Source organism: the organism of the source record quoted next, unplaced genomic scaffold (assembly GCF_019419815.1).
Source record: "Pyrus x bretschneideri cultivar Hongxiangsu unplaced genomic scaffold, Pyrus_bretschneideri_v1 Contig10, whole genome shotgun sequence".
Taxonomy (NCBI): domain Eukaryota; kingdom Viridiplantae; phylum Streptophyta; class Magnoliopsida; order Rosales; family Rosaceae; genus Pyrus; species Pyrus x bretschneideri.
The window spans coordinates 5,776,695-5,799,833 of record NW_025999391.1 but is presented as its reverse complement, the minus strand read 5'-3'; the positions used below and the strand labels follow the sequence as shown (position 1 = coordinate 5,799,833).

Genomic DNA, 23,139 nt, shown 5'->3' with positions numbered 1-23,139 from the left:
GATTAGAATAGCGACACTAATGTTAGCGTCACGAAAGGCCTTCAATGTCGGTTTGTTCGCTTAATCCGCCACTACGCAGTGTCGATTAAAAGTGACACTGACATTAACGTCGGTTTAAAGCGATCTATACTTGAACATTACGTCGGTTTAAAGCGCGTTCATTAGCAATTTAATTATAATATATCCACCCTACTCCACCCTACTGTCGGTTTTAACCGACATTGTGATAAAATTAAATAAATAAAATATACCTAAACCAATGTCAGATAATAATTAAATAAATAAAATATTCATCGGAACTCACTCGCTTTTTGGGAGCTCACTCGCTTCGGAGCATTGGAACTCCAAAGTTAAGCGAGTTCGCGCGAAAGCAATCCTAGGATAGGTGATCCACTGAGAAATTCTTGTGTGAGTTCCAGAAACAAAACCGTGAGGGTGTGGTATGGGCCCAAAGCGGACAATATCGTGTTACGGTAGAGTTGAGTCCAAGATGTGGTGGGGGCCCATGTGACAATTTGATATCAGAGTCAATCCGTGGCCGGAAGTGTGCCAACGAGGACGTTGAGCCCCTAAGAGATGGATTGTAACATCCCACATCGCCCATGGGAGTGGATCCTGTAAGGCTTATATGTATATTTTCATCTCTGCCTAGCACGAGACCTTTTGGGAGCTCACTGTTTCGGAGTTCATCGAAACTCCAAAGTTAAGTGAGTTCGCGCGAGAGCAATCCCAGGATGGGTGACCCACTGGGAAGTTCTCGTGTGAGTTCCCAGAAACAAAACTGTGAAGGTGTGGTAGGGGTCCAAAGCGGATAATATCGTGCTACGGTGAAGTCGGGCCGGGATGTGACAGATTTTAAAGGATTTTAATGGACTTTATAATTGGAAGATTTGTATGGATTTATATTATAGATTCTTATGGATTTGTATGAACTTTTTTCATGGATTTCTTAGGATTTTTATTTGACTTCTACAACATAAAATAAATTTATTTCTCAGTACACAATCTAAAACATATATGATATCAAAATACAAATCAATACAATATATTTTTACTTTTCTCATTTGAATTATAGTTTTTTTATGAAATTTTTAACAAACCAAAACATAAATCATTGATGGTTTCAGATGACATCTAGATCAAGCTAATTCCAACTAATCGAACCCAACCCAAGCATACAAAATTAATAAATCTTTGCTCCAGTAGCTAACAACTCCAAGTACAAGACAAAAATACTATTGAATCCTAAAGCTCATCTCTTTGTTGTTGTAGCTTCCAAAACTGAAAAACTCGCAACCCAATTCACCATTTTTCACTTCAGCACCCAAGTTACTCAAAACCCCAACATCCCATACTCCAATCCCTACAACACCTCCATTTTCCCACAGTTTCCGACATTTTCTAGGCTACCAAACAGAGTTAAAACAAACAACTAAACAAATAGCGATAAAAATGGTAGAGAAGTATAATATACACATAGCAGAATAGGGAATGGATATTTTGTGGGGGCTGAATTTGTGGTGAGATTTTGGATTTGGTGGATATATTTTTAAGAAATAAAGGAACTTTGTATGTCGTCTTCTTATCTTGAGAGATGGTTTGTCTTCTTCTTTTTTTGAGAGATGGTTTGTCTTCTTCTCCAAAGAGAAGAAAAGAAATCCTAGAGGTGGATGTTAGATTGTTTAAGGTGTTTGGTATTTATATCACCCACTCTCAAATCCATCAAAATCCCTAATTCATTAAAATCCTAGCAAATTTTTTATATTTTCACTACACTTGGATTCTTGTCGACTTTTTAAAAGGGAATTTTAATGAAAAGTTTCCGCTACTATTCATCATAACGAAAAATCATATTGTTAAACTAAAAAGTCAATTATAATACTATTCATTTTACTCTTTATTTTGTCCTTATCGTTAAAATTCAAAGTTTTTAAGTCATTTTTATTAGTTTTCATTTTTTGAAATCCTAATCGACTACCTATGGATTTGGATGTATTCTTTAAAATCCTAATTTGACTACACCATAATTTCAAAATCTTTTAAAATTCTCTTTTAAAATCTAATTAACTACAACTAGATTTTAAAGTTCATTAAAATACTATCAAGTCCTATCAAATCCTAATATGACTGCCCCTTAAAAGATGGACTATCAAGTCCTGACAGATCCTAGTACTGTCTTATCCAAATCCCACAGAGCTGAGAACTCAAACTCTTTCTCCTTCACCAGACATTCCCAGCTCCGCCATGACCTCCACCGTCTGCAACCCCACAACTCCACCGTCCTCTCACCCATCTTTTCTCTTCCCACAAATCACATCATGCAAAACCATCAGAGACCTGCACCAAGTCCACGCCCACTTTATCAAAACCCGCCAAATCCACGACCCCCTCGCCGCCGCCGAAATCCTCCGCTTCTACGCCCTCTCGACCCACCGCAGTATCCAATGCGCCCGTTCTGTTTTCACCCAGATGGAGAAACCCAATTACTTTTCCTGGAACACAATCATCAGGGCTCTCGCAGAGAGCTCTGTTAACGACCACTCGCTCGATGCCCTCTTCTTCTTTTCTCAAATGGTTGCTGATGGTTCTGTGGAACCCAATAAGTTCACCTTCCCTTCAGTGCTGAAAGCCTGTGCAAAAATGGGGAATCTTGAGGTGGGTAAGTGTGTTCATGGCATGGCTGTGAAGTTTGGATTGGAAACTGATGGGTTTGTTGTGAGCAATCTGGTGAGGATGTATGTAATGTGTGAGGTTATGGAGGATGCAAATTTGTTGTTTTCTAGGAGTGTTGGGGATTTTGGTGTTTTGAATGGAAGGAAGCAAGAGGGCAATGTGGTTTTGTGGAATGTGATTGTTGATGGGTACGTTAGAGTTGGGGATTTTAGAGCTGCAAGGGAGCTGTTCGATAAAATGCCTCACAGAAGTGTGGTGTCCTGGAATGCGATGATATCCGGGTACGCGCAAAATGGGTTTTTAAAGGAGGCTGTGGAAATGTTCCGGGATATGCAGATTGGGAATGTGTGTCCAAATTATGTGACTTTGGTTAGTGTCTTGCCGGCGATATCACGGCTTGGTGCACTTGAACTAGGGAAGTGGATACATTTGTATGCCAACAAGAATGGAATCGGGATTGATGATGTGCTTGGTTCTGCTTTGGTGGATATGTACTGTAAGTGTGGGAGCATTGAGAAGGCACTTCTAGTTTTTGAGCAACTGCCGAAAAGGAATGTGATAACTTGGAATGCCATAATTAGTGGACTTGCTATGCACGGTCGTGTTGAGGATGCACTAGATTATTTTTTGAAGATGGAACGAGCTGGTGTGGTGCCTAGTGATGTAACGTACATTGGCATCTTGAGTGCTTGTAGCCATGCCGGTTTGGTGGAGAAGGGGCGATCATTCTTCAACCATATGGTTAATGTAGTCGGCTTAGAACCTAGAATCGAGCATTATGGATGTATGGTTGATTTATTAGGTCGTGCAGGATTGTTAGAAGAAGCTGAAGAGCTTATACTGAACATGCCAATTCAGCCAGATGATGTTACATGGAAGGCGCTACTCGGTGCTTGCAAGATGCAAGGGAACATCGATATCGGTAAAGGTGTGGCAGAGATTTTAATGGACTTGGCTCCTCGTGATAGTGGATCCTACATTGCTCTCTCGAACATGTATGCCTCTTTGGGAAATTGGGAGGAAGTAGCAAAGGTGAGATTGCGGATGAAAGATATGGACATTAGGAAAGACCCGGGAGGTAGTTCGATTGAGCTTGATGGAGCAATTCACGAGTTTGTGGTGGAAGACGACTCTCATCCTAGAGCCGGAGAAATCCATTCAATGTTGGAGGAAATTTCCGAAAAACTGAGCTTGGAAGGCCATAGGCCTAACACCACACAAGTGTTGCTCAACATGGATGAAGAAGAAAAACAAAGTGCTTTACGTTGTCACAGCGAAAAGATTGCAACTGCCTTTGGCTTAATCAGTACAGCCGCTCAAACCACGCTTCGAATTGTTAAGAATCTACGCATATGTGAAGATTGTCACTCTTCGATAAAGTTGATCTCGAAACTTTATAAACGCAAGATTGTTGTCAGGGATCGCAAGCGCTTCCACCACTTCGAAAATGGTTTATGCTCTTGCAAGGATTACTGGTAAATGCCTACATTATCAATTCAATTGTATTCAGATTCTTCTCCAAGTTAACCATTGCGTTATGTGATGAATGTACAATATTGTTATGTTTGACATAGTTTAAGAAGTCTACGTGCGTACTCATTGTCTGGAGCAGGAGCTGCTATTTGCACTTCAAAATAGTTATCATGCACTCCTTTCCAACAAAAAAAAAAAATTAAAAGGAGGAAGAGGAAAATGCGTGATAATTTTCCTGCTGCTTTAACTTTAACACTTTTGCTTCAAGAGCTAGACACATCAACATGAAAGTAACAAACCCAAAATCTTGAGGCAAGTAGCATCGCATGCAGCCATTGACCGAAAGGGGTTTTTTCATAAGCACTTTGACTTCCAGCCAAAAGCCAAAGTTATTAAACAGAATGATTAAGCAATTCAAATTGGGAGAAACAAGAAAGATTATAGTGATCATCTGGATTCACTTATGAATAGTCAACATTTAAAATTTAAATTGGAGGAATGCATGATTTATGTACTTTGGGGAGGCTAATTACATTTTGCATCCTTGAGGTTTGGGGGGCTTTTTTAAAAAGCCATGAAGTTTCAATTTTTCTCGTTTTATGCCATGTATTAAAATTGTATTAATTTATATTTTTGGTAGGATTGATTGTTTAATCTTTTATTAAATTGATGACATAATGAGTGTGTAATTCTTATATGAATAAACGTGTAAGATACATTTGCATCATATTGACAAAAAAAATATTATCAATTTAATGGAGTTTTAAACATTCAAATAGATAGAAGGTGTAAACTAACTTCAGTGCATAATATAAAAAAGGCTTAAATGTCAAAATGGTCCTAGCGTTTTACTATATCGACCAATTTAGTCATTGTGTTTTCAATTTGGCTAAATTGGTCCCTTGTGTTTACATTCATTAACCAAATCAAGACAATCTGTTAAAAGACACTTGAAATTGACACGTCCTAAATCGTATAATATTGAAGTGAATTGAACGAAGTGTCAATTTCTATACAAATACATTGTATTTGTTAGTGGGTGTACATAAATTTACATTTTTATCCTCTCACGTGCCTGACACATTTCAATTTTAACGGTCTTTTAATGTATTGTCTTGAATTTGGCTAATAGATATAAACACATAGACCAATTTGGCCAAATTTAAATCACATTAACTGAGTTGGCCGATAAAATAAAACACAAAGACTATTTTGACATTTAAACCTATAAAAAAAAAAATTGAAACCTCGAGACCAAAATTAAAATTTCCTTCAAACTTAAAGAGGAAAACCAAAAGAAGCAATCAGTGTGTCACCACCATGCTTAACAAACAGCTGTCGGTAAACTTGATTAATTATCTTAAAACAAAAAGGGAGATTCGTCCAATTAGACGAGGGATTGATGATGAAAAACATGCAATTAAGGGAACGATCAATTTCAGATTGACTGGCGTGACGCGGGAGTATGAACAGAAATCAATCCCATGAAATCTTTATTTCCTAGTCATTAATTTGAACATTATTTCTTGAAATTTCCACTTCATGTCTAATAACAACAGCAACACCACTAACAACAAAATTTTATCACACTAAGTGAAGTTGGTTGCATGATTTCTAGAGCGTCACTAGATGTATGAAATTAACTTCCACTTCATGTCTAATAAAGAAAGAGAATATCTTTACTCACCACTCTCAAGTGATCATGATACTCACCACCGTATTTATTATCGTTTTATAAGTTTAAATTTTAAGATTTGTTAAATTTTGAGATTTGTGTAATGGATAGTCACAAATTTAAAATTTAAACTCATTCAATAATAACAAGTAGGGTGGTAAACAATACTACTACTTGAGAATGTAAGCAAAAATGCACCCTTTCAGAACATTAACTTTCTAGTTTTATATATAAGTGTATTCCACATATCAAAAGATGAACGAAAAAGCCTCAAATGAGAAGGTAAATTAAAAAAATAGCTAACATTCCTCATGTAAATGATTTTTTATCAAATGAAACCTTCAACCTAGTATATTCAACTATATATTCTAAAAGGCCTATTTGGCTCCGGAGAGAAAAAAAAAAAAAAAAACCATTTCTCTCTACTTGTAAATCGTAATCTAACTTGCAAAAAAAAAAAAATCACTCGTTAAATTGGGAAAAATTCTTCAAGGATATCAAATTATGACATGTTTTTTCTGTGAGAAATAGTTCTCACACATCATTTTTCTCATTTTACACACACATATGTTTATTTTCGTCTTTTAATTTATTTAAGAAAATAAAAAAACTTAACGACCATAAATGAATATTGGTTTGCAGAGTCACTTCTCTTTTGTTTTTGACAAGTTCTAACAGCTAAACTAAACTACTCTAATATACGGGAAGTTCAAATTTAGCTCATTTATAGTCTTAACCATTTGACCTAATCTACAAATACGAATGACTCCATACATGTGAAAAATCAATACTAAATTGTGACCCACATGATGGAATGCTGGAACTCACCACATGTGAACATCACCTTTAACACCCTCTTTATCCAACGCCATGCTTTTATCTTTCACTCATAAACTTTTGCTTTGTGAAATCTGACTCACAACCTGTCAACCACAAGCATGCGGACCCACAGGATGCGGCGTGTGGAACACCATCAAAACCGACACTCAAATACATAGACACGTGTACGTCTCTAGGTTAAGGGCCACAGTAACTTCAGTACACCTGCACCTACCTGTGCCTTGAAAAGCAACCGTTGGTGCAACCCAATGAGTTTAAATTAATAAAAATAAAAAGTAAATCCAATTCCAAAGGTGGGCGTGCACCGCGCAGAACAAAAATTAAATATCAAAAAGCAAACCCCAATAATTTATTGAACAGAGTGAGGACCGAGGAGTGTTCTGTTTGTCGTGCTACAATCAGACTGAATGAGTTTCTGGTAAAAGTTAGTTAATTTTGGTCCTTGAACTTTAGTGTCAGTTTCACTTTGGCCTTTCATTTTGTTTATTTTTTATTTACTTATTAACTTCTAAATTGTGTTAAATGAGAACAATATAGTAACATAAGAAATAACGAACTTGATTAAACATGAATGTACAAATAGATAAAAAGAATGTGGTTATAACTTTAACAAAAATATTTTGACTTGCCTAACGGTAGTACTAAGTTTAGTTGGGCTTTTATGAATTTTGTAATCAAAACTTTGGTCGCTACCTGAAGGAAAAATCTAAACGAAAAATCCCTTAGTTGCCGACCATGGTGGTTGGCCTTAGGTTCGGCGACAATCTCTCTTGATCTCTTTCTTCTAATTCTTTATTTTTTTTTTTTTGTTTCTTTTATGTTTCTTTTCTGGTTGTGGTCACTCTTTTCATGTGGCGAAAAGTGTTTTCGTAATTGTAGTTGCTCTCTCACTATGTTGAGAAGAGCTTTTGTGATGGCTATGACTTACGGATCAAACTCGGATCTTTAAGCAGCGGCTATTGTTTAAAGCAAAGGTTGGTTTTTGGTTTTGTGCATGGCAAAGGACTATAAGGAGGAAAGTCGACATTTGTTGTAGTGCTTCTTTGCTAACAATTGCAAGACCATCAGAGGTGGTGCAACATTTTCCTCGTGATGCTAGCTGTTACAGTGGTTCTACAACTCGCAATGTTGTTATCTTTTTTGTTGGTTAGATATGACTCTTAGTGGTGGTTGGGGAATTGTAGTGTTTTATGATGAGTTTGTAATTGTGAATTTGTGTAGAGTTGTTTTGGCATGTGTGACCTCTTGGTTACGTTCAAGATGCAGGCCCATGTACCATGTATGTCGCTAATAGTTTGTTAATAAATTCTTATTACCTTCAAAAAAAAAAAAAAAGTTCGTTTTTTGGTTGAAACCAACCACGGCCGAATATATCAACAAGAACCAATGTTTGGATCAACAACAAATCAATGTAGCATTAAATTTAGACACATGTAAAATAGTTGTGTATATATTATTGTTTTAACACCCATTAATAAAAAAACTAAGAACCAAATCCATTGTTTTGGTTTGGTTTAGTTTGATCTGTTATATTACTACACACATGCATAACTAGTCACATGTAAGTAGATAGAGGACATTTTGTCAAAGTAAATGGATTTTTCAAGAACATCTCCATTGCACTTACAAATTTGGACTCAAATCTTATATGTGAATCTAAAGTTCTCCAATGCACCGGAGACTTAAAACTCATATATTATATATAAGTCTCCAACGAAGTCAAGACACAAATATGAATTTCGATTTGAGAATTGAGTCCAATGTGGAGCCCACGCCAATCAGAAAAATAGTGATTAAAAAAAAAGATATTTAAGTCTAGTCATCTCCAATGCACATAACCAAATTGTTAAAACTCAAATATGGGTTTTGAGTTCAATGTTTTCTCCTCCAATACAAAGGCTTAAATCTTAAAACTCTTTGCATTAAAGAAGATCAAAATATATAAATCCACTTGGTCTAGAATTTGAGTCTTTGCATTGGAGATTAATTGCACCTCAAGAATGATCAAATCTTATTATCTAACTTTTTATAACGAAAGTCACATTTTTGTCTTTATATTAAACACACTGTAATAGATAAGCAAATCTCAGTGAAGGTGAAGTATTCATTATGGACAATAATGCAAGAGGATTCTATGATATTGTAACAAATCAAACAGTTAAGAAACACTATTATTTTGTTATAAATGTTATACCATGTCCGTTGTCAAAGAAAGCAAACACATACAAAAGTCTAGGACCAATTTGAGAACAAAAAAATATGAAGGATCAAAGTGACAAAAACCTCAAAAGTATTGGGGCCCAATCACAAAATTAACCCGCTAAAAATTGAAACTTTATGCACCAATCCAACGGTGGATAATTAACATAGTACGGATGTGATATCAAATCAAAGGCCCCTACCCATAATAGACTAGGAGATCACTCATAGTCAACACTGTTGTCAGCTTTTCCACAAAAACAGAGCTTCTTTGAATTGCCCACCACCTACAACACCACCTTTCCTCTTTCCACTCTCTCTCTAAACCCTCTGCTTCTTCCATGGAGGTTTCGAAACGTTTCTCTCTCTACATTTTCCTCCTCTGCTTCCTCCTACCCTTAAACAGCACCCCCACTGAGTCTGTTTCTGCAGATGTCGAGCTTCTCCTGGGAAAAATCAAAGCTTCACTGCAAGGTAACTCTCAGAACTTGCTCTTATCTTCCTGGAACTCCTCTGTGCCTCTCTGTCAATGGAGGGGACTCAAATGGGTTTTCTCCAACGGCTCTATTTTGCTCTGCACTGACCTAACCTCCCCCCAATGGACCAATTTGTCTCTCTCCAGAGACCCATCTCTCCACCTTTTCTCCCTTCAGCTCCCATCTGCCAATCTCTCTGGTTCGCTCCCCAGAGAGCTGGGGGAGTTCTCAATGCTCCAAAGTTTGTACCTTAACATCAATTTCCTCAGTGGGACCGTACCATTGGAACTTGGGTACAGCTCTTCCCTCTCTGACATTGATTTGGGAGGAAATTTGTTGAATGGGGTTTTACCACCCTCGATTTGGAACTTGTGTGACAATCTGATTTCCCTTCGGGTTCATGCAAATTCGCTGTCCGGGTCGGTTCCTGAACCTGCATTGCGAAACTCCAGCTGCAAGAATTTTCAGTTTCTTGATTTTGGTGGAAACAAGTTTTCTGGGAATTTCCCAGAGTTTGTAACCCAGTTTGGTGGGCTTAAAGAGCTTGATCTTGGGAGTAACATGTTTTCGGGTCCGATTCCTGAGGGTTTAGCGCAGTTAAACCTCGAAAAATTGAACCTTTCACATAATAATTTTAGTGGGGTGTTGCCTGTTTTTGGTGGATCAAAGTTTGGTGTGGAGGCCTTTGAGGGTAACAACCCTGGACTTTGTGGGGCACCTTTGAAAAGTTGCAGTGGAAGCTCTGGGTTGAGTCCCGGGGCAATTGCCGGCATCGTTATCAGTTTGATGACTGCAACTGTGGTTTTGGCTTCATTGTGTATTGGATATGTGCAAAACAAGAAGAAAAACAGCAGGGAAGAGAGTGAAGATGAGTTGGAGGAAGAAGAAGATGAGGAAAGTGGCGGTGGTGGGGGTGGTGATCAAGGGAGGCTTATTTTGTTTCAGGGCGGCGAGCATTTGACGTTGGAGGATGTGTTGAATGCCACAGGACAAGTTTTGGAGAAGACGAGCTATGGGACTCTTTACAAGGCAAAGCTTTCAGATGGAGTGACCATTACTTTGAGGTTGTTGAGGGAAGGTAGTTGCAAGGATGGGAGCTCTTGTCTTCCTGTGGTGAAACAATTGGGGAGGATTCGGCATGAGAATTTGATTCCGCTGAGAGCTTTCTACCAGGGGAAGAGAGGGGAGAAGCTTCTGATATATGACCATCTTCCTCACAGAAGCCTTCATGATCTTTTACATGGTATGCATTTATTTCGTGCTTATGCAGTTGTTCTGTGATATTGAATAGTTTATGTTTGTCTATTAAGTAATTAGCTTTGAAATACTTCAGTACTTTGTTTTGTAGTTGATACATTTTATGTCCTTGGCCTCTTTTGATTGTTGAAACATTTCAAACCATCAATATTCGATTATCGTCCTAGATATCAGTTTCTAGTAATAGCTAATTGTAACATCGGAAAACACGATCAAACGAGAGTTTAACAGTTCACTACCCTAGGCTTGGGAGGACTTTGATACCTGAAAGGATTCACTGGCATTAAATGTCACAGGAGATGGATTGTTTTCCCAGTCCAGCATACGATTACTTTCTACAATTTATATGGATATGAAAGAGTGGAAACTTAATTACAAGGATCTTGCACTCAACTCTTTCGTAGGGGTCGTTTTGATAATTCATAAAAGCCCTTTGGAAGATTTGGAAACAACAGATTATATTTAGGCTGGCTCACGTTGAGCAACCTCAAAATCTCTTTTTCCTAACCCTATGTTTCTCAAATTGGAATCAACATATCTTCTACAACCAATGACCAATAGAGTTCTGAAAGCTTGTTGAAGAAAATGCATACGTCTTCAAAGGGTTCACATCTTATTTGCTACCTACTTGTTAACTTATCGACACTCACTGCAGAATTGTTTAACTGTTTATCATCTGTTTTTGCTGGATGCAGAAACCAGAGCGGGAAAACCTGTGCTGAACTGGGCTCGGCGACACAAGATTGCACTGGGAATAGCTCGAGGACTAGCGTATCTTCATACCGGTCTTGAAACACCTATCACTCATGGGACAGTAAAATCTAAGAATGTGCTAGTGGATGAATTTTCTGTAGCTAGGCTCACAGAATTTGGGCTTGACAAGCTAATGATCCCTACAGTAGCTGATGAAATGGTGGCAGTTGCAAAGAATGACGGTTACAAGGCACCAGAGCTTCAAAAGATGAAGAAATGTAGTTCAAGGACAGATGTTTATGCATTTGGAATTCTTCTGTTGGAAATTTTGATAGGCAAGAAGCCTGGTAAAACTGGGAGGAGTGGAGAATTTGTGGATTTGCCTTCGATGGTGAAAGTTGCAGTCTTGGAGGAGACGACACTGGAGGTTTTCGATGTGGAGGTACTGAAGGGGGTGAGGAGTCCCATGGAAGAAGGTCTTTTTCAGGCTCTGAAGCTCGCAATGGGTTGCTGTGCACCGGTTGCATCGGTTAGGCCCTCCATGGATGAAGTTGTGAAGCAGTTGGAGGAGAACAGGCCAAGGAATAGGTCTACTTTGTACAGCCCCACAGAGACGAGGAGTGAGATTGGTACCCCATTTTGAAGCTGCCATTTCTTCAAAAATGTTCAAAATTATGACTTACATTAAATTGAAGGCTTCTTTCGTTCGCTCGCTCGCACTAACGCTTGCTCTTTTATTTATTAGCCTAAGCGTCTTCGCAGTTGAAAATGTTATGCATCTCTGATTCAGTAGAGAATTGCAGGACTTCATGGTGATAGGATTTCTTCATTTGGTGCTTATATTTTTAGGATGAAAAATCAATTCATGGTCTGTGTTTTGTGATGACATGCTTCTCTTTTAGTCTTCCTTTTCAAGCAAGTGTGCTCGAATGTGTACCCAAAATCCCATCCATACATACATGTATGTATGTATGTATGTGTGTGTGCGCGCGCGCACGCGCACTGCAAATTTCAATGCAGAAAAATCAAATGTTTTAGGAAATATTTTGGCTTACTATCTTATTTATCACCGTTGGATGAGTTTAAATTTTGAGATCTATGTATTAGATAGACAAATTACAGAATTTAAACTCATCCACTGGTAATAAATATGGTGGTGAGCATTACCAGTAATTGAAGGTGGTGAGCAAAAATGCACTCAATGTTTCACTATAAAACAAGGGTGCAGTTTTGCTCATCACTCTCAAGTGATGGTAGTAATGCTCATCACTCTATTTATTATCAATGGTTCTTCAACTAAAACTTCATGACCATTGATTACTTAACTCATCAAAATATGCAGCTATAGTTTTTTTTGTCAATTCCGTTAGAATTCTGTCAAAATGAGTCATGTTGGAAAGACCACAGCTACAATTAAGTTAAAGTTGAGAGACCATTTCTCCAATTGAGTTAAAGTTGAGGGATCATTACTAGAAGTGGGTTAAAATTGAGGGACCATTACTACAATTTTCTCTTGTATCTATTCACTACACATATCTCGAAATTTAAACTCATCCAATAATGATAAATGGGATGGTGAGCAAAAATATTCTCATAAATAGGATGGTAAGTATCATCATCACTTAATCATCTTTGTAATAATTAAGAATGTCTAAATTCTTATTTATTTATAATTTGTTTTTGTTTTATTATCAATTTAGCTCATGAGAATAATGGGCTTTATTTTTTGGGAAAAACTCTTAAATACCACTATTATTGCAGCAAGGTTCTCAAGAGAACTTCCTGCATGTTGTGCCTGCAACATATGGTACTTATGCTATATAAATTATACTTTGCAATTGATGTGCAGTGATAATACCAACAATGTATTGATATAAGGGAATGATTTTTGCACCACTCTTTATTTTTCGATGTTCGAATAAATAATTAAAGGAGAATTAGGGAGCTGAAACAAAAGAAGAACGGTATAGAGAGAAAACAGAAATGATGGAGAATTAAGGAGCCGAAACAATTGAAGACACGTGGAAGGAGAAAACAAGAATGACGAAGTCATTTCTTACGGATGCCATGAGACTATTTGTTACCGTAATAGCGCTATCTGGGAACATTAGCCTATTTGGTTTCTTTGTTTCCTTGCCTAACCATATTGCAAGAACAAAGAGGGTGACAACTGCATAGCTTGTACATGCAAAATCTTAAACAAGCTTAGTTGGATAAAATGTGCTCATGTTTTTTAGGTCACATGTAAGACAATGTGGCCTTGTCATCAAATATTTCATTGCCTAAAGTGCAATTACAATATTATATGGACCAAAGAAAATACAATTACAAACAAACAAAAATGCAACAGGTAGAAATGTGACTAGAAAAAATGTACACTTTTTGGGAGAGATCACGTCCAGTATTCTGGACGTGGAGCGGCGCCCTCGCCTGGTCCAGTAACTGGCCGAAGTTCGCCGGGGCTTTCATCTCAAATATTTGATTGGGGCAAATAGTGGGAAAGGGATGTAAATATAAGTGCTGCAAACTCACCAATAATCAAAGGAAAGAAAGAATGGGTAATAATTTCTTTCTTCCTTCTGTTCTTGTTTCTCTTCTTTTTTTTATTTTTTTTATTTTTTTTATGGGATTGAAATATAATTAACATTGGAAACCCCTCTGGCAGTTGAGGACGCCAGCGCTGGCCGTGATGGAGCCAACCAGGGAAGATGACTTGGCCCCCAAGCTAGAGGCCCTGGCATAGCTTGCTCCGGAACCAGTTCCTGATGCAATGAAATAGGCTCCATTCAGCAGCAGGTCTCCTTCTGATCTCCAGTTCCAGTGCTTCCAATCATTTGGGTCAACTCTATGTGTCACCTGCAAATTATCAATTAAAAAATTTACAATGTTTTTCAAATTCCAACCTCGCCATCTTAATTAGAGGCAGACAATAACGGAGCATTAAATTTCGATATATATACAGCTTATTGGCTATTACCGTTCCCTAATTCATTTACTTACAATTTATAACCGATTTTATTTGTGCATTTTAACTCCTTTATCAAAATTAGCTTTTTATTTTATTATTATTATTTTTTTTTCAAGTTTATACCTCCTTAGCAAAAGCATTGTTAGGGGCCAGATATCTGTTGCCCTGGCTGTTAATTGTGGGTTCGGCACTTCCACCAATGGCGTACATCTCCCAATGTGTGTAGTCATTGTTCACCACATGGAAGTACCCGTGCCTACACCTGCAAATTTAATTCAATTGGGGACCAATTAATAAACTCAGAACATGTGACAGTTTTCTCAATTGCAGGATAGTTGCGGAATGTGATCAGCTGGTAGACAGGCAGAATGCAGCCGATCGACCGGTGACTCACAACCCGCAAGGTAATAATCACTTAAAAAAAATGTTACCTTGGCATCCTCTGAATAAGTCCCTCACCAAAATGATTGTAGGCAATTGTCACTTGCATAAGCTTGTCCCTTACATAGGAGTCACTGTGGCCCAGTAGCATAACCTTTTCCAATTACCAACATAAATTTTTTGTTAATCTCTTGTTGTGCTTCTGATAAAAGTGCTTATGAGTAAATGTTTCTTACGAAAGCAATCCGGACAAACCTAGTTACGTACCTCATTATGGTGGGTGAAATAGTTGTTGGAAATGGTAAGTGCAGTAGAGCCCATGATAGCATCAACGAGCCCATCAGCACATTTGGAAAGAGAATTATGGTCGATCCAAATGTGGCTGGATCCAAAAATGGAAATCGCGTCGCCGTCCGCCATCGTTCTCCAACCGTAATGGCTCGGCGAGCTCCGGACCATGGCATTTCCGGTGGGTTTGCAGTCATGGATATGCAGCCCATGGATGATGACGTTAGTAACATATTGAATCGTAATGCATGCCCCATATGCAATGTGCACATTGACTCCACGTGCATCAATTGTCTTGAAGCTGTTCATAATTAGCTCTTGCTTTAGTGTGATCACCATGTCACGCTTGAACACAATCCACAACGGCCTATCCTGAATGACAGCGTGGCGGAGTGTTCCGGATCTAGGGTTGATGGGATCGTCGTTGCCGGGGTTGTTCACGACATAGTATTTTCCGTCGCGTCCGCCCACGGCGTTGCGCCCGAACCCTATGCCGCAGTTGGCTAAGCGCTTGCGGTGGAGCTGCCAATGTGGGTCACACCTCCAACAATCATCAATTGGATTCCCCGTCGCACACGAAAAGAATCCCAAATTTCTTCTCTCTGTGCTATTACGAATGCTCCTGAAAATAATTACAAATAAACAAATAAATCATCACATTGTTAATTTAAATAAATGAATAAATAAGCATGTGAAGCAAATAATGTAATGTCACATGCATAAATAATGTTAAAGGGGCCAAAGGGCCATGCGAATAAAATGGTAGGGACATAAAATATTTTGACAATTATTAGGGATAAGAAGGGTACGGTCCATACGGAAATTGGGTTTCTTTTATTTTATTTTTTATTTTTTTTCCTAAATTTAGTGACACAGAGTAATAAATGGTAAGTTGCACAATATTTTTAATTTGTTCATATTGTTGTGTCGGTGGAGAATTAGGGTTTTATAAAAACTGCATGGGAGCATTGAATGAGGTCATGGCGGACCTATTGAACAACGTAGTTTCTGTCAGTAGGGTTAGTTGCTGGTGCTGGATCGGCTAAAAAAAGAAACAAAATTCTGATGAGAAAAAAGGTTTTCTGGTACAAAACCAGATCTGCGATATCTTGCCAGGCTGGGGATGGGGAGCAAAATTGAAGCAGAATAGACCCCACTGAAATGGGGAATTATGATCATTTCTAAGTGAATTAAACAGTTAAATGAGTGTTAGAAACATAATATTAGGGGAAAATAATGTAATTACTGACTGTGTCTTGATATGGATGAGACAGATTGTTCATATGATGATGGGGTGAATGATGAAAGTTTTTTACTCTTGAGTGCATTGTATTCATCACATAAAAAGCATTGGATTCTAAAGTGCTAATTATTGCAAATTTGGTTCCCATGATTGGTGTTGGAAAGGCAACTAAGAGAGTTTGAGTGCAAACAGGATATGGTTTTATATGATATATAACTGAAGTGTGGTATGTAGTGATTGATATTTGTCTTGAAATAAGTACGGGTAGCAATTTTATCATTTTGAATTTAGTTTTTCGTAGTCCAAATGAGTATACTACGTAGCTTTGTAAACTCCTAGAAGAAGTGTCGAAAGCTAAACTGAGAGGGATCAACTCTTTACTCCTAGTAAGTACATTAATTAACTAAACTTTTTTTTTTGAGTTGAGCGATATTGTCATTAAGTTAGAAATTAGATTTTCCACTAACGGGGTTCGAACCTACACCATCATGCAAGGGCGTCACTTCTCTCCACCACTGTGGTAAAGGGCCACTTGCAATTAACTAACTTTTTAGATAAGTTATTGTGTGGTACTGTAACATTGTTACGTGATATAATCTGTTTGCATGCAATATATAATATATATGAGTGATTGTCTATTGATATCAAACAATAAACTCTACACCAGCATCCATCTGTACAATACATGAGCTGATTATACCACGTGCTAGTGTTTCACTATCACGCTAACAATCTTTCCACGTGAAGAGGAGGCTTTAGAATTTAGTGAGGTGGAAAAACAACCCTAAGGTGCACAAAAATATGCATTGGCACATAAAGCTGATGGAGATAGAATGAGATTTGGATAAGGGGAAGGAGAAAGAAAAAAAAGACAAGAAAATAATAATGCAAAACGTGAGGAGCGGATCTGGCGACATGGGCATGTGAGGAAAAAGAAAGAGAGGTTGCTGCTGCAAGAACATGCCAACAACTGGGTGGTTGATTCCCCAGAAATACAAAATGTTTAAACACAAATTCCTATTTAATTAATGATTAAGATAATAATATGCTATTAATATAATATAAAGGATTTGATTATTTAAATCATTAAAGACGGAGGAAAATGGGTCTTTGGAATATAAGATGGCAGGGAATTTGTACTACAAGAGAAAGAAGCAACATTACAATGTATGTGCCAAAAAAAGGATATAGTTTTGGATTCTCAGTCAATTATTTTTTTACCATGACATGTGTTTTAGGTTAAATTTACAAAAAAGTGGTCCTTGGGATTTTCTTTCTCGAACAATAGGAGTACCAAATCTAACCCAGCAGGGTTATCTTTGCTCTGAAGTCTGAACTGTTGACTGTTTTTTTCATGGAGTTTTTGGAGGTAAAATTTGAAATGGTATTTAACTGGATTGAACCTACATATAGGAAGACAACAGAAGAGAGACTTGTATGAACCCGAATGTATTTCTCTGTAACTGTCTCTCTTCTTTCGTATATATCTCTCTTTTTGCATAGTATATGATACGTACGTGAAGACAAGAAAATACATAAAAACTTACATTTCGTGTAATTTTAGTCGGAGATATAAGCATGTGGAAAGGACATGTAATGATAAAGTGAGTTAATTGATGCAAAGATGCATAATGCCATGTGACACTTCTTTTATATGATTCCATGATAATTTAAAATATATTTAGGGTAAATGCAAATCATAAAAGAGAGAAATGAGAGACTTACATGTCAACCATAGAGGCAATTTCATCTGGATTATCTACTGCGTGCTCATTCAAAGCTTCTTCAGACCTGCAAATTAACAAAACATCGCCAATTTTGCAAAAACAAAAAATCAAAACAAGTTTTTTATTTATAAAAGTTTGGTACTCTGTTTTTAATTAAGAAAGAGTTACTAAAAGTTATTAACGTTAACCACCTAATTAAATAAGCCCAAAGATACACACACCGCCCGATAAGCGTGGAGAGAGAAGTGAGTTATTGCAGAAATGATATGATTAATTATGATTTAATTTAATTACTCCAAGCATTCATATTGCTATTGGATAACTGTACATGATATGAAAAGGGTACTTTTTCGTACGTGAAAAAAAAAAACATTTATAATTTGCGCTCTTAGCCAATTCGACGACCAGATCAGAAGATCTAAAACCAGCTGGGGAAATATTGAGTTGTCATTGAAAATAAATCTACGTCTCTCTATCTTTCACATTACGTTATTAGTTTGTTTAAAAATTATAGTATCGAAAATCTCAGAAGCTTAGAGAGGAGGATACATCCCCAGTTGAATGCTCTTAAAACCGAGAAGTTGAAAAAGATAGCAATAGCAACGACTACTGAAAAACTGACCTTTCTGCTATTGACGAGTTCTTGGAGCTGATTGACTCCTTTGGTCCCATAAACCTACCACAACAAAAACCCTAATCCAATGAGCACTCATAACTCATATATAGACTCCACTTGAAATGCAGCTACAAATAAATAAAGGGGAACTGCATATACCTTGAATTAACATTCTTGCCACTCTCTGTAGAGGCATTTGTGCTTGCAAGCAGAGCTAGAAGAACCGCCATTGTCGAAAGTAACGAAAACAAGTTCAAAGAGACCGCCATTGTTGCTTCAGAGCAAGCTCTCATTCTCTAATCTCTATATTTATATAAACAATCGCACTCGATCGGTTGTCGAAAGAAGAAGAAGAGGAGGAAAAATTGCAGGCAAATGGAGTCAAAGAAAAGTTGTCATAGTGCAGTGTTTATATAGTGAACTGGCCGGGCCTAATCACTTTTCTAATCTTACTTAATTAAACCCTGGTTAAGTTAATCACTAAAGTAAACAACAACATTTGACAACCTTTACCACCACCCTTAACTGTCATTAACTGATTCTCTCTCTTTAAAGTCCGCCACTTGTCAAAGGTGGGTGTCGGTCGGTCACGTGCCGCACCCTCTTTGGTCTTTGTCTGTTGAGAAATTTTTTTTTGTGCCTAGTGGTGCACCACGTCTTAATATATAAGAGATAAGAAATTTTATTTTTATGCTATTAATTTTTTAATATAAGAATCTCACCATTTGTATAAAAACAAATGATTTACTAGCTTGTATTCCGGATACATTAAAAATCTCTCCTCTATCTTCACACCTCCACCAACCGCGACTGCCCACGTCAACTCATTTATTTCCATTTTTTAATTATATTTTTCTTTTCTTTTTTTTACTGATCCATCTTGTTCATATGACGTACTCGCGGTGTCTTTTAGTCTCGTGTACTCGCTGGATTTTGGAGCCACGCAGCCACGTGGGAGTAACTGACTTTCCGGTAAGCGTATGTACTGGCTGGAATATATAAAAGGTTGACGACTGACAGGGTGTCCTATAAAATTCCGAATGAGTACGGCACTTGCGGTTAATCAAAGTTTCGCGATCTGCTAGGTCACCGGTTATTTCGGTAATCTTCCGTACTCAAATCCGATTAGTGTTTTTTCTCTTCTATTTTAATACAATTGTGCTCAACAATTATTTTATTTTCCACCAAACTGATATGAATTGTTTTATTTTATTTTAATACAATCGTACTTAACAATTGTTTAATTCAAGGAAGGATCATTTGTTACTTGTTTCCATGCAGCCACCATACTGATATGAATTGTTTCATTTATGTATAAATTAGGATTGTTTGATTACTAGTATTTGTTTTCAATTTTCATTTTTAATTATTTTTTAAAATTGAATTAAATATTTTTTTTTTTCAAAAAAATAAAAAACTCGCGAAAGTAACTTCTATTTTCAGTTATTTTTGGAAACAGCAGACGATTACAAAACCAACCCTTAATATTTGTCTATTACTTAGTAAGGTAAAAATTAGTTGATGCTTGAAAAAATCATCATATATGCACACTCCCATATCAAAAAAAAAAAATGCTCATGACTGTTTTGGAGATCAATTTTTGTTATCAACTTTGTGGAAATTTAAAGAGTTTTTCCTAATTGACATTCTCAGGGCAGGATCATTTGTTAGTTGTTTCCATGCAGTCACCATACTGAAATGAATTGTTTCATTTACATATAAATTAGGGTTATTTGATTATTATTTTATTTCCATTTTTTTTTTGGAAATGAATTAAACAAGTTTTTCGGTTTAAAAAACAAAATACAAAGTTGCGAAAGTAGCTTTTATTTTTGCTTTGAAAACTGCAAACAATTATCAAACGAACCCATAATTTTTGTCTATTGCTTAGGAAGATAAAAAAATAGTTGATACTTAAAAAAAATCATCATATGTACACTCCTTAAAATGTAATTATCCCTTTAGACTATATTTAAAAAAAAAAAAAAAAAATCTCATGACAGTTTTGGCTTCTGAGTGTGAATATCAGTTTTCAAAAAGAGGTAGATTGAGATAGTGTTGCTTAATTTGAGTGTTTTTTTATCCGATCTATGGAAAAAGAGATGTGGTATGTGAATAGATTAAGATTTCACCATAAAATTAATAGACAATATGTATGTGACGAATTTTCAAGTCAAACACGTGGATAACACAAACGAGGTGACATAGAACCTGTGTTAACATTGGGTTTTACATGTTGACAACACGATCTGATAACACGAAGAAATTAAAATTCTATCAAAAAATTAATTGACAGTATAAAAAATAATTCAACTACTTATAAGCTAATGAATTTGAAAGAAAACAATCAAGTGATGTTGAGAGAGAATATCATGTTAACAGGTTTAAAGAAAATCTCATTTGATTGGACATCCAATCCAATGCACAACCCAAAAGCCCATGACAATGAGGTGTCTATTTTGTCGTTCTATTAATCATATACCACGTTCGTTCATCAATCGTGGTTCACCTAATCCACTCAATTTTACTTTGGCATGCTTAAAAGATTTGGATAGATTGGCTACATTCTGATATAAATATTCGAACTCAATTTTTCATTATTTTCGTACACTTCAAGTGGAAAGTTAAATTGCAAGATGCTTGTAGCTTAATTACTTAAGAACATTTTCTTTTGTATTTGAAGTTTTGAGCTTGAATTATTCCGTCCCTAGTATCCTTTATATAAAAAATAAAATTTATAGTGGAATGTTCTTCTCTGGGGCATGTGATAAATGATGCTCGAAACTTCCTCCATTCGGTTTTTGGTTTCAAAATTGTCCACGCTCATCGGGAGGCCAATAAGGTGGCACATATATTGGCAAGGCTTGGTTTGTCATTGGAGCAACAAGTAACTTGGTTTGAGAAACCCTTGATGTAATCACTGATCTTTTATTTCAGGATAGTACTTCTATGTAATGTTGGTGCGGAACATTTTTTTCTTTTGTCTGGGTTGAAAACCTTGACAAAATTTTTATCGAGACCCATTGTATAGCACCCCAAACAAGATTTTTATTGAGCCCCATTGTATAGCATGTTATCCTCCATTTTACAATGAATATTGTATTTCTTCAGTTCTTCTATTAAAAAAAAAAAACTCAATTCCTAGGAAGCTTTTAATAGTATTTCTTTCTCACATGTTCAAGGGATGTTATTATTGTTGTTGATGTTTTGGCTAATTAGGTAATTTTACCGCTTGAGAGTTTTTTTTCTCACTAAAAAGTTATTTCACCTTGAATTAAGAAGTAATAAGTGTTTGGAAAAATTAAAAAATGTTGCTTATTTTAAAAGCATGCAATGGTCTCTTAACTATTAACCACAACTTTTAAAAGCATCGTTTTAGTTGATTTTTAACATTGCTTTCGTAATAAGCAGAATACAACATGTCATATATATTTTTAATTATCATTATTACCGCTGTAGTTTTTAAAAATGACATCATCTACTTTTCTCTTTGTGTTTTTCCCGCCACCATCTTCCATCACTTTCCACTGTTAGCACTTCTGCCACCACCACCATCATAATTCCCATCACCATGGCCATCACCTCTCGCCACCATTTTCGGCCCCACCACCAACTCCTTCATCATCACTACTCTTGGCACACCATCGCCGCATCACCCCTCCACTACACTCCATTGTCGTCGTCGCTACCACAACAATCAATATCACAATATTTACCGTATCTTATTCATTTTAGTTATTATGCACACATTAAATGTTTTTATATAAAATTTTACCAAATATACATTGTGACACTGCTTTTTACAAGCTAAACACTTTTAAAATTACGTTTTACCAATTACTTAACTATTCTACTTTACAACTAATGATTCTCAAACCAAACAGAAGCAACTTTTATTCAAGTTACAAAACTAAACCAAATTCGCCCGTAAACCGTTTTTTTGTATTTGGTTTTAATGTTGTTCCTCCTTGTCTAGAGAATGCATTGCACTTTGACTCTGCGTAGAAACATCCAAGGTGAATTAGAGAATGAACTTGCGCGTAAACGGATGACAACCTAATTAATTGTTGAAGATTCATGCTGGATTTGAGGATGGTGATTGAACAAATCTGATTAAGTTCTTAATAAAAAAAATACCATATGGGCACAAACAAAGTGTATGAGAAAATTTTTTATTTTTGTTTTTGAAATAGAAAGAGGGAGGAAGGGAGTGATAGAGAACGTGAGAGTGAGAAGTTTTTTTTTTAATTTTTTAATTTTATTTTATGATTAGAGATATGTTAGGATTATATATATGCGAGGCTTTGAAAAAAAACATCAAAATTTTGTTGTGTGAAATTACATTTCTGCCCCATATTTGTTATTTATGTTTTGTTTTAATTAGAGGGTTAAATTAGTAATTTCATATAGTTTTGGGTTTTGATTTTGGTTGATAATGAGTGTTTTATTAATTAGTACAAATATATCAAACGTACCTAACTCAACCGTAGTGTATTGCACCCTAGGAACAAAAAATTGATCATATGATATGCAAGCCTACATGTATCCCACGTCGTTTAGAATCTTTCGCCCTAATTTGTTTATAAGAAATGATAGCAGTTTTTTTATAGTAATGCAACATTTATTCATA

At 36.4% G+C, this 23,139-nt stretch overlaps 3 protein-coding genes across 3 annotated transcripts; 2 read left to right on the top strand and 1 right to left on the bottom strand.

Annotated features, from left to right (window-relative positions):
- The first annotated feature begins 2,144 nt into the window (after positions 1 to 2,144).
- On the top strand, positions 2,145 to 4,260 carry LOC103960421 (pentatricopeptide repeat-containing protein At5g48910). The gene has a single exon (XM_009372895.3). It carries the CDS (start codon positions 2,245 to 2,247, stop codon positions 4,150 to 4,152), a length of 1,908 nt encoding a protein of 635 aa, XP_009371170.2. The 5' UTR covers positions 2,145 to 2,244; the 3' UTR covers positions 4,153 to 4,260.
- A 4,841-nt stretch (positions 4,261 to 9,101) lies between these two features.
- LOC103960431 (putative kinase-like protein TMKL1) lies at positions 9,102 to 12,172 on the top strand. The gene is made up of 2 exons (XM_009372907.3): positions 9,102 to 10,579; positions 11,289 to 12,172. Exons 1-2 carry the CDS (start codon positions 9,202 to 9,204, stop codon positions 11,927 to 11,929), a joined length of 2,019 nt encoding a protein of 672 aa, XP_009371182.2. The 5' UTR covers positions 9,102 to 9,201; the 3' UTR covers positions 11,930 to 12,172.
- Positions 12,173 to 13,874: 1,702 nt separating this feature from the next.
- LOC103960439 (probable pectate lyase 8) lies at positions 13,875 to 18,886 on the bottom strand. The gene is made up of 7 exons (XM_048567339.1): positions 18,669 to 18,886; positions 18,516 to 18,569; positions 17,892 to 17,957; positions 14,903 to 15,545; positions 14,686 to 14,789; positions 14,378 to 14,516; positions 13,875 to 14,142 (listed from the first exon to the last, which is right to left on the bottom strand). The coding sequence occupies exons 1-7, from the start codon at positions 18,800 to 18,802 to the stop codon at positions 13,927 to 13,929; spliced, it is 1,356 nt and encodes a 451-aa protein (XP_048423296.1). The 5' UTR covers positions 18,803 to 18,886; the 3' UTR covers positions 13,875 to 13,926.
- Positions 18,887 to 23,139: the final 4,253 nt, after the last annotated feature.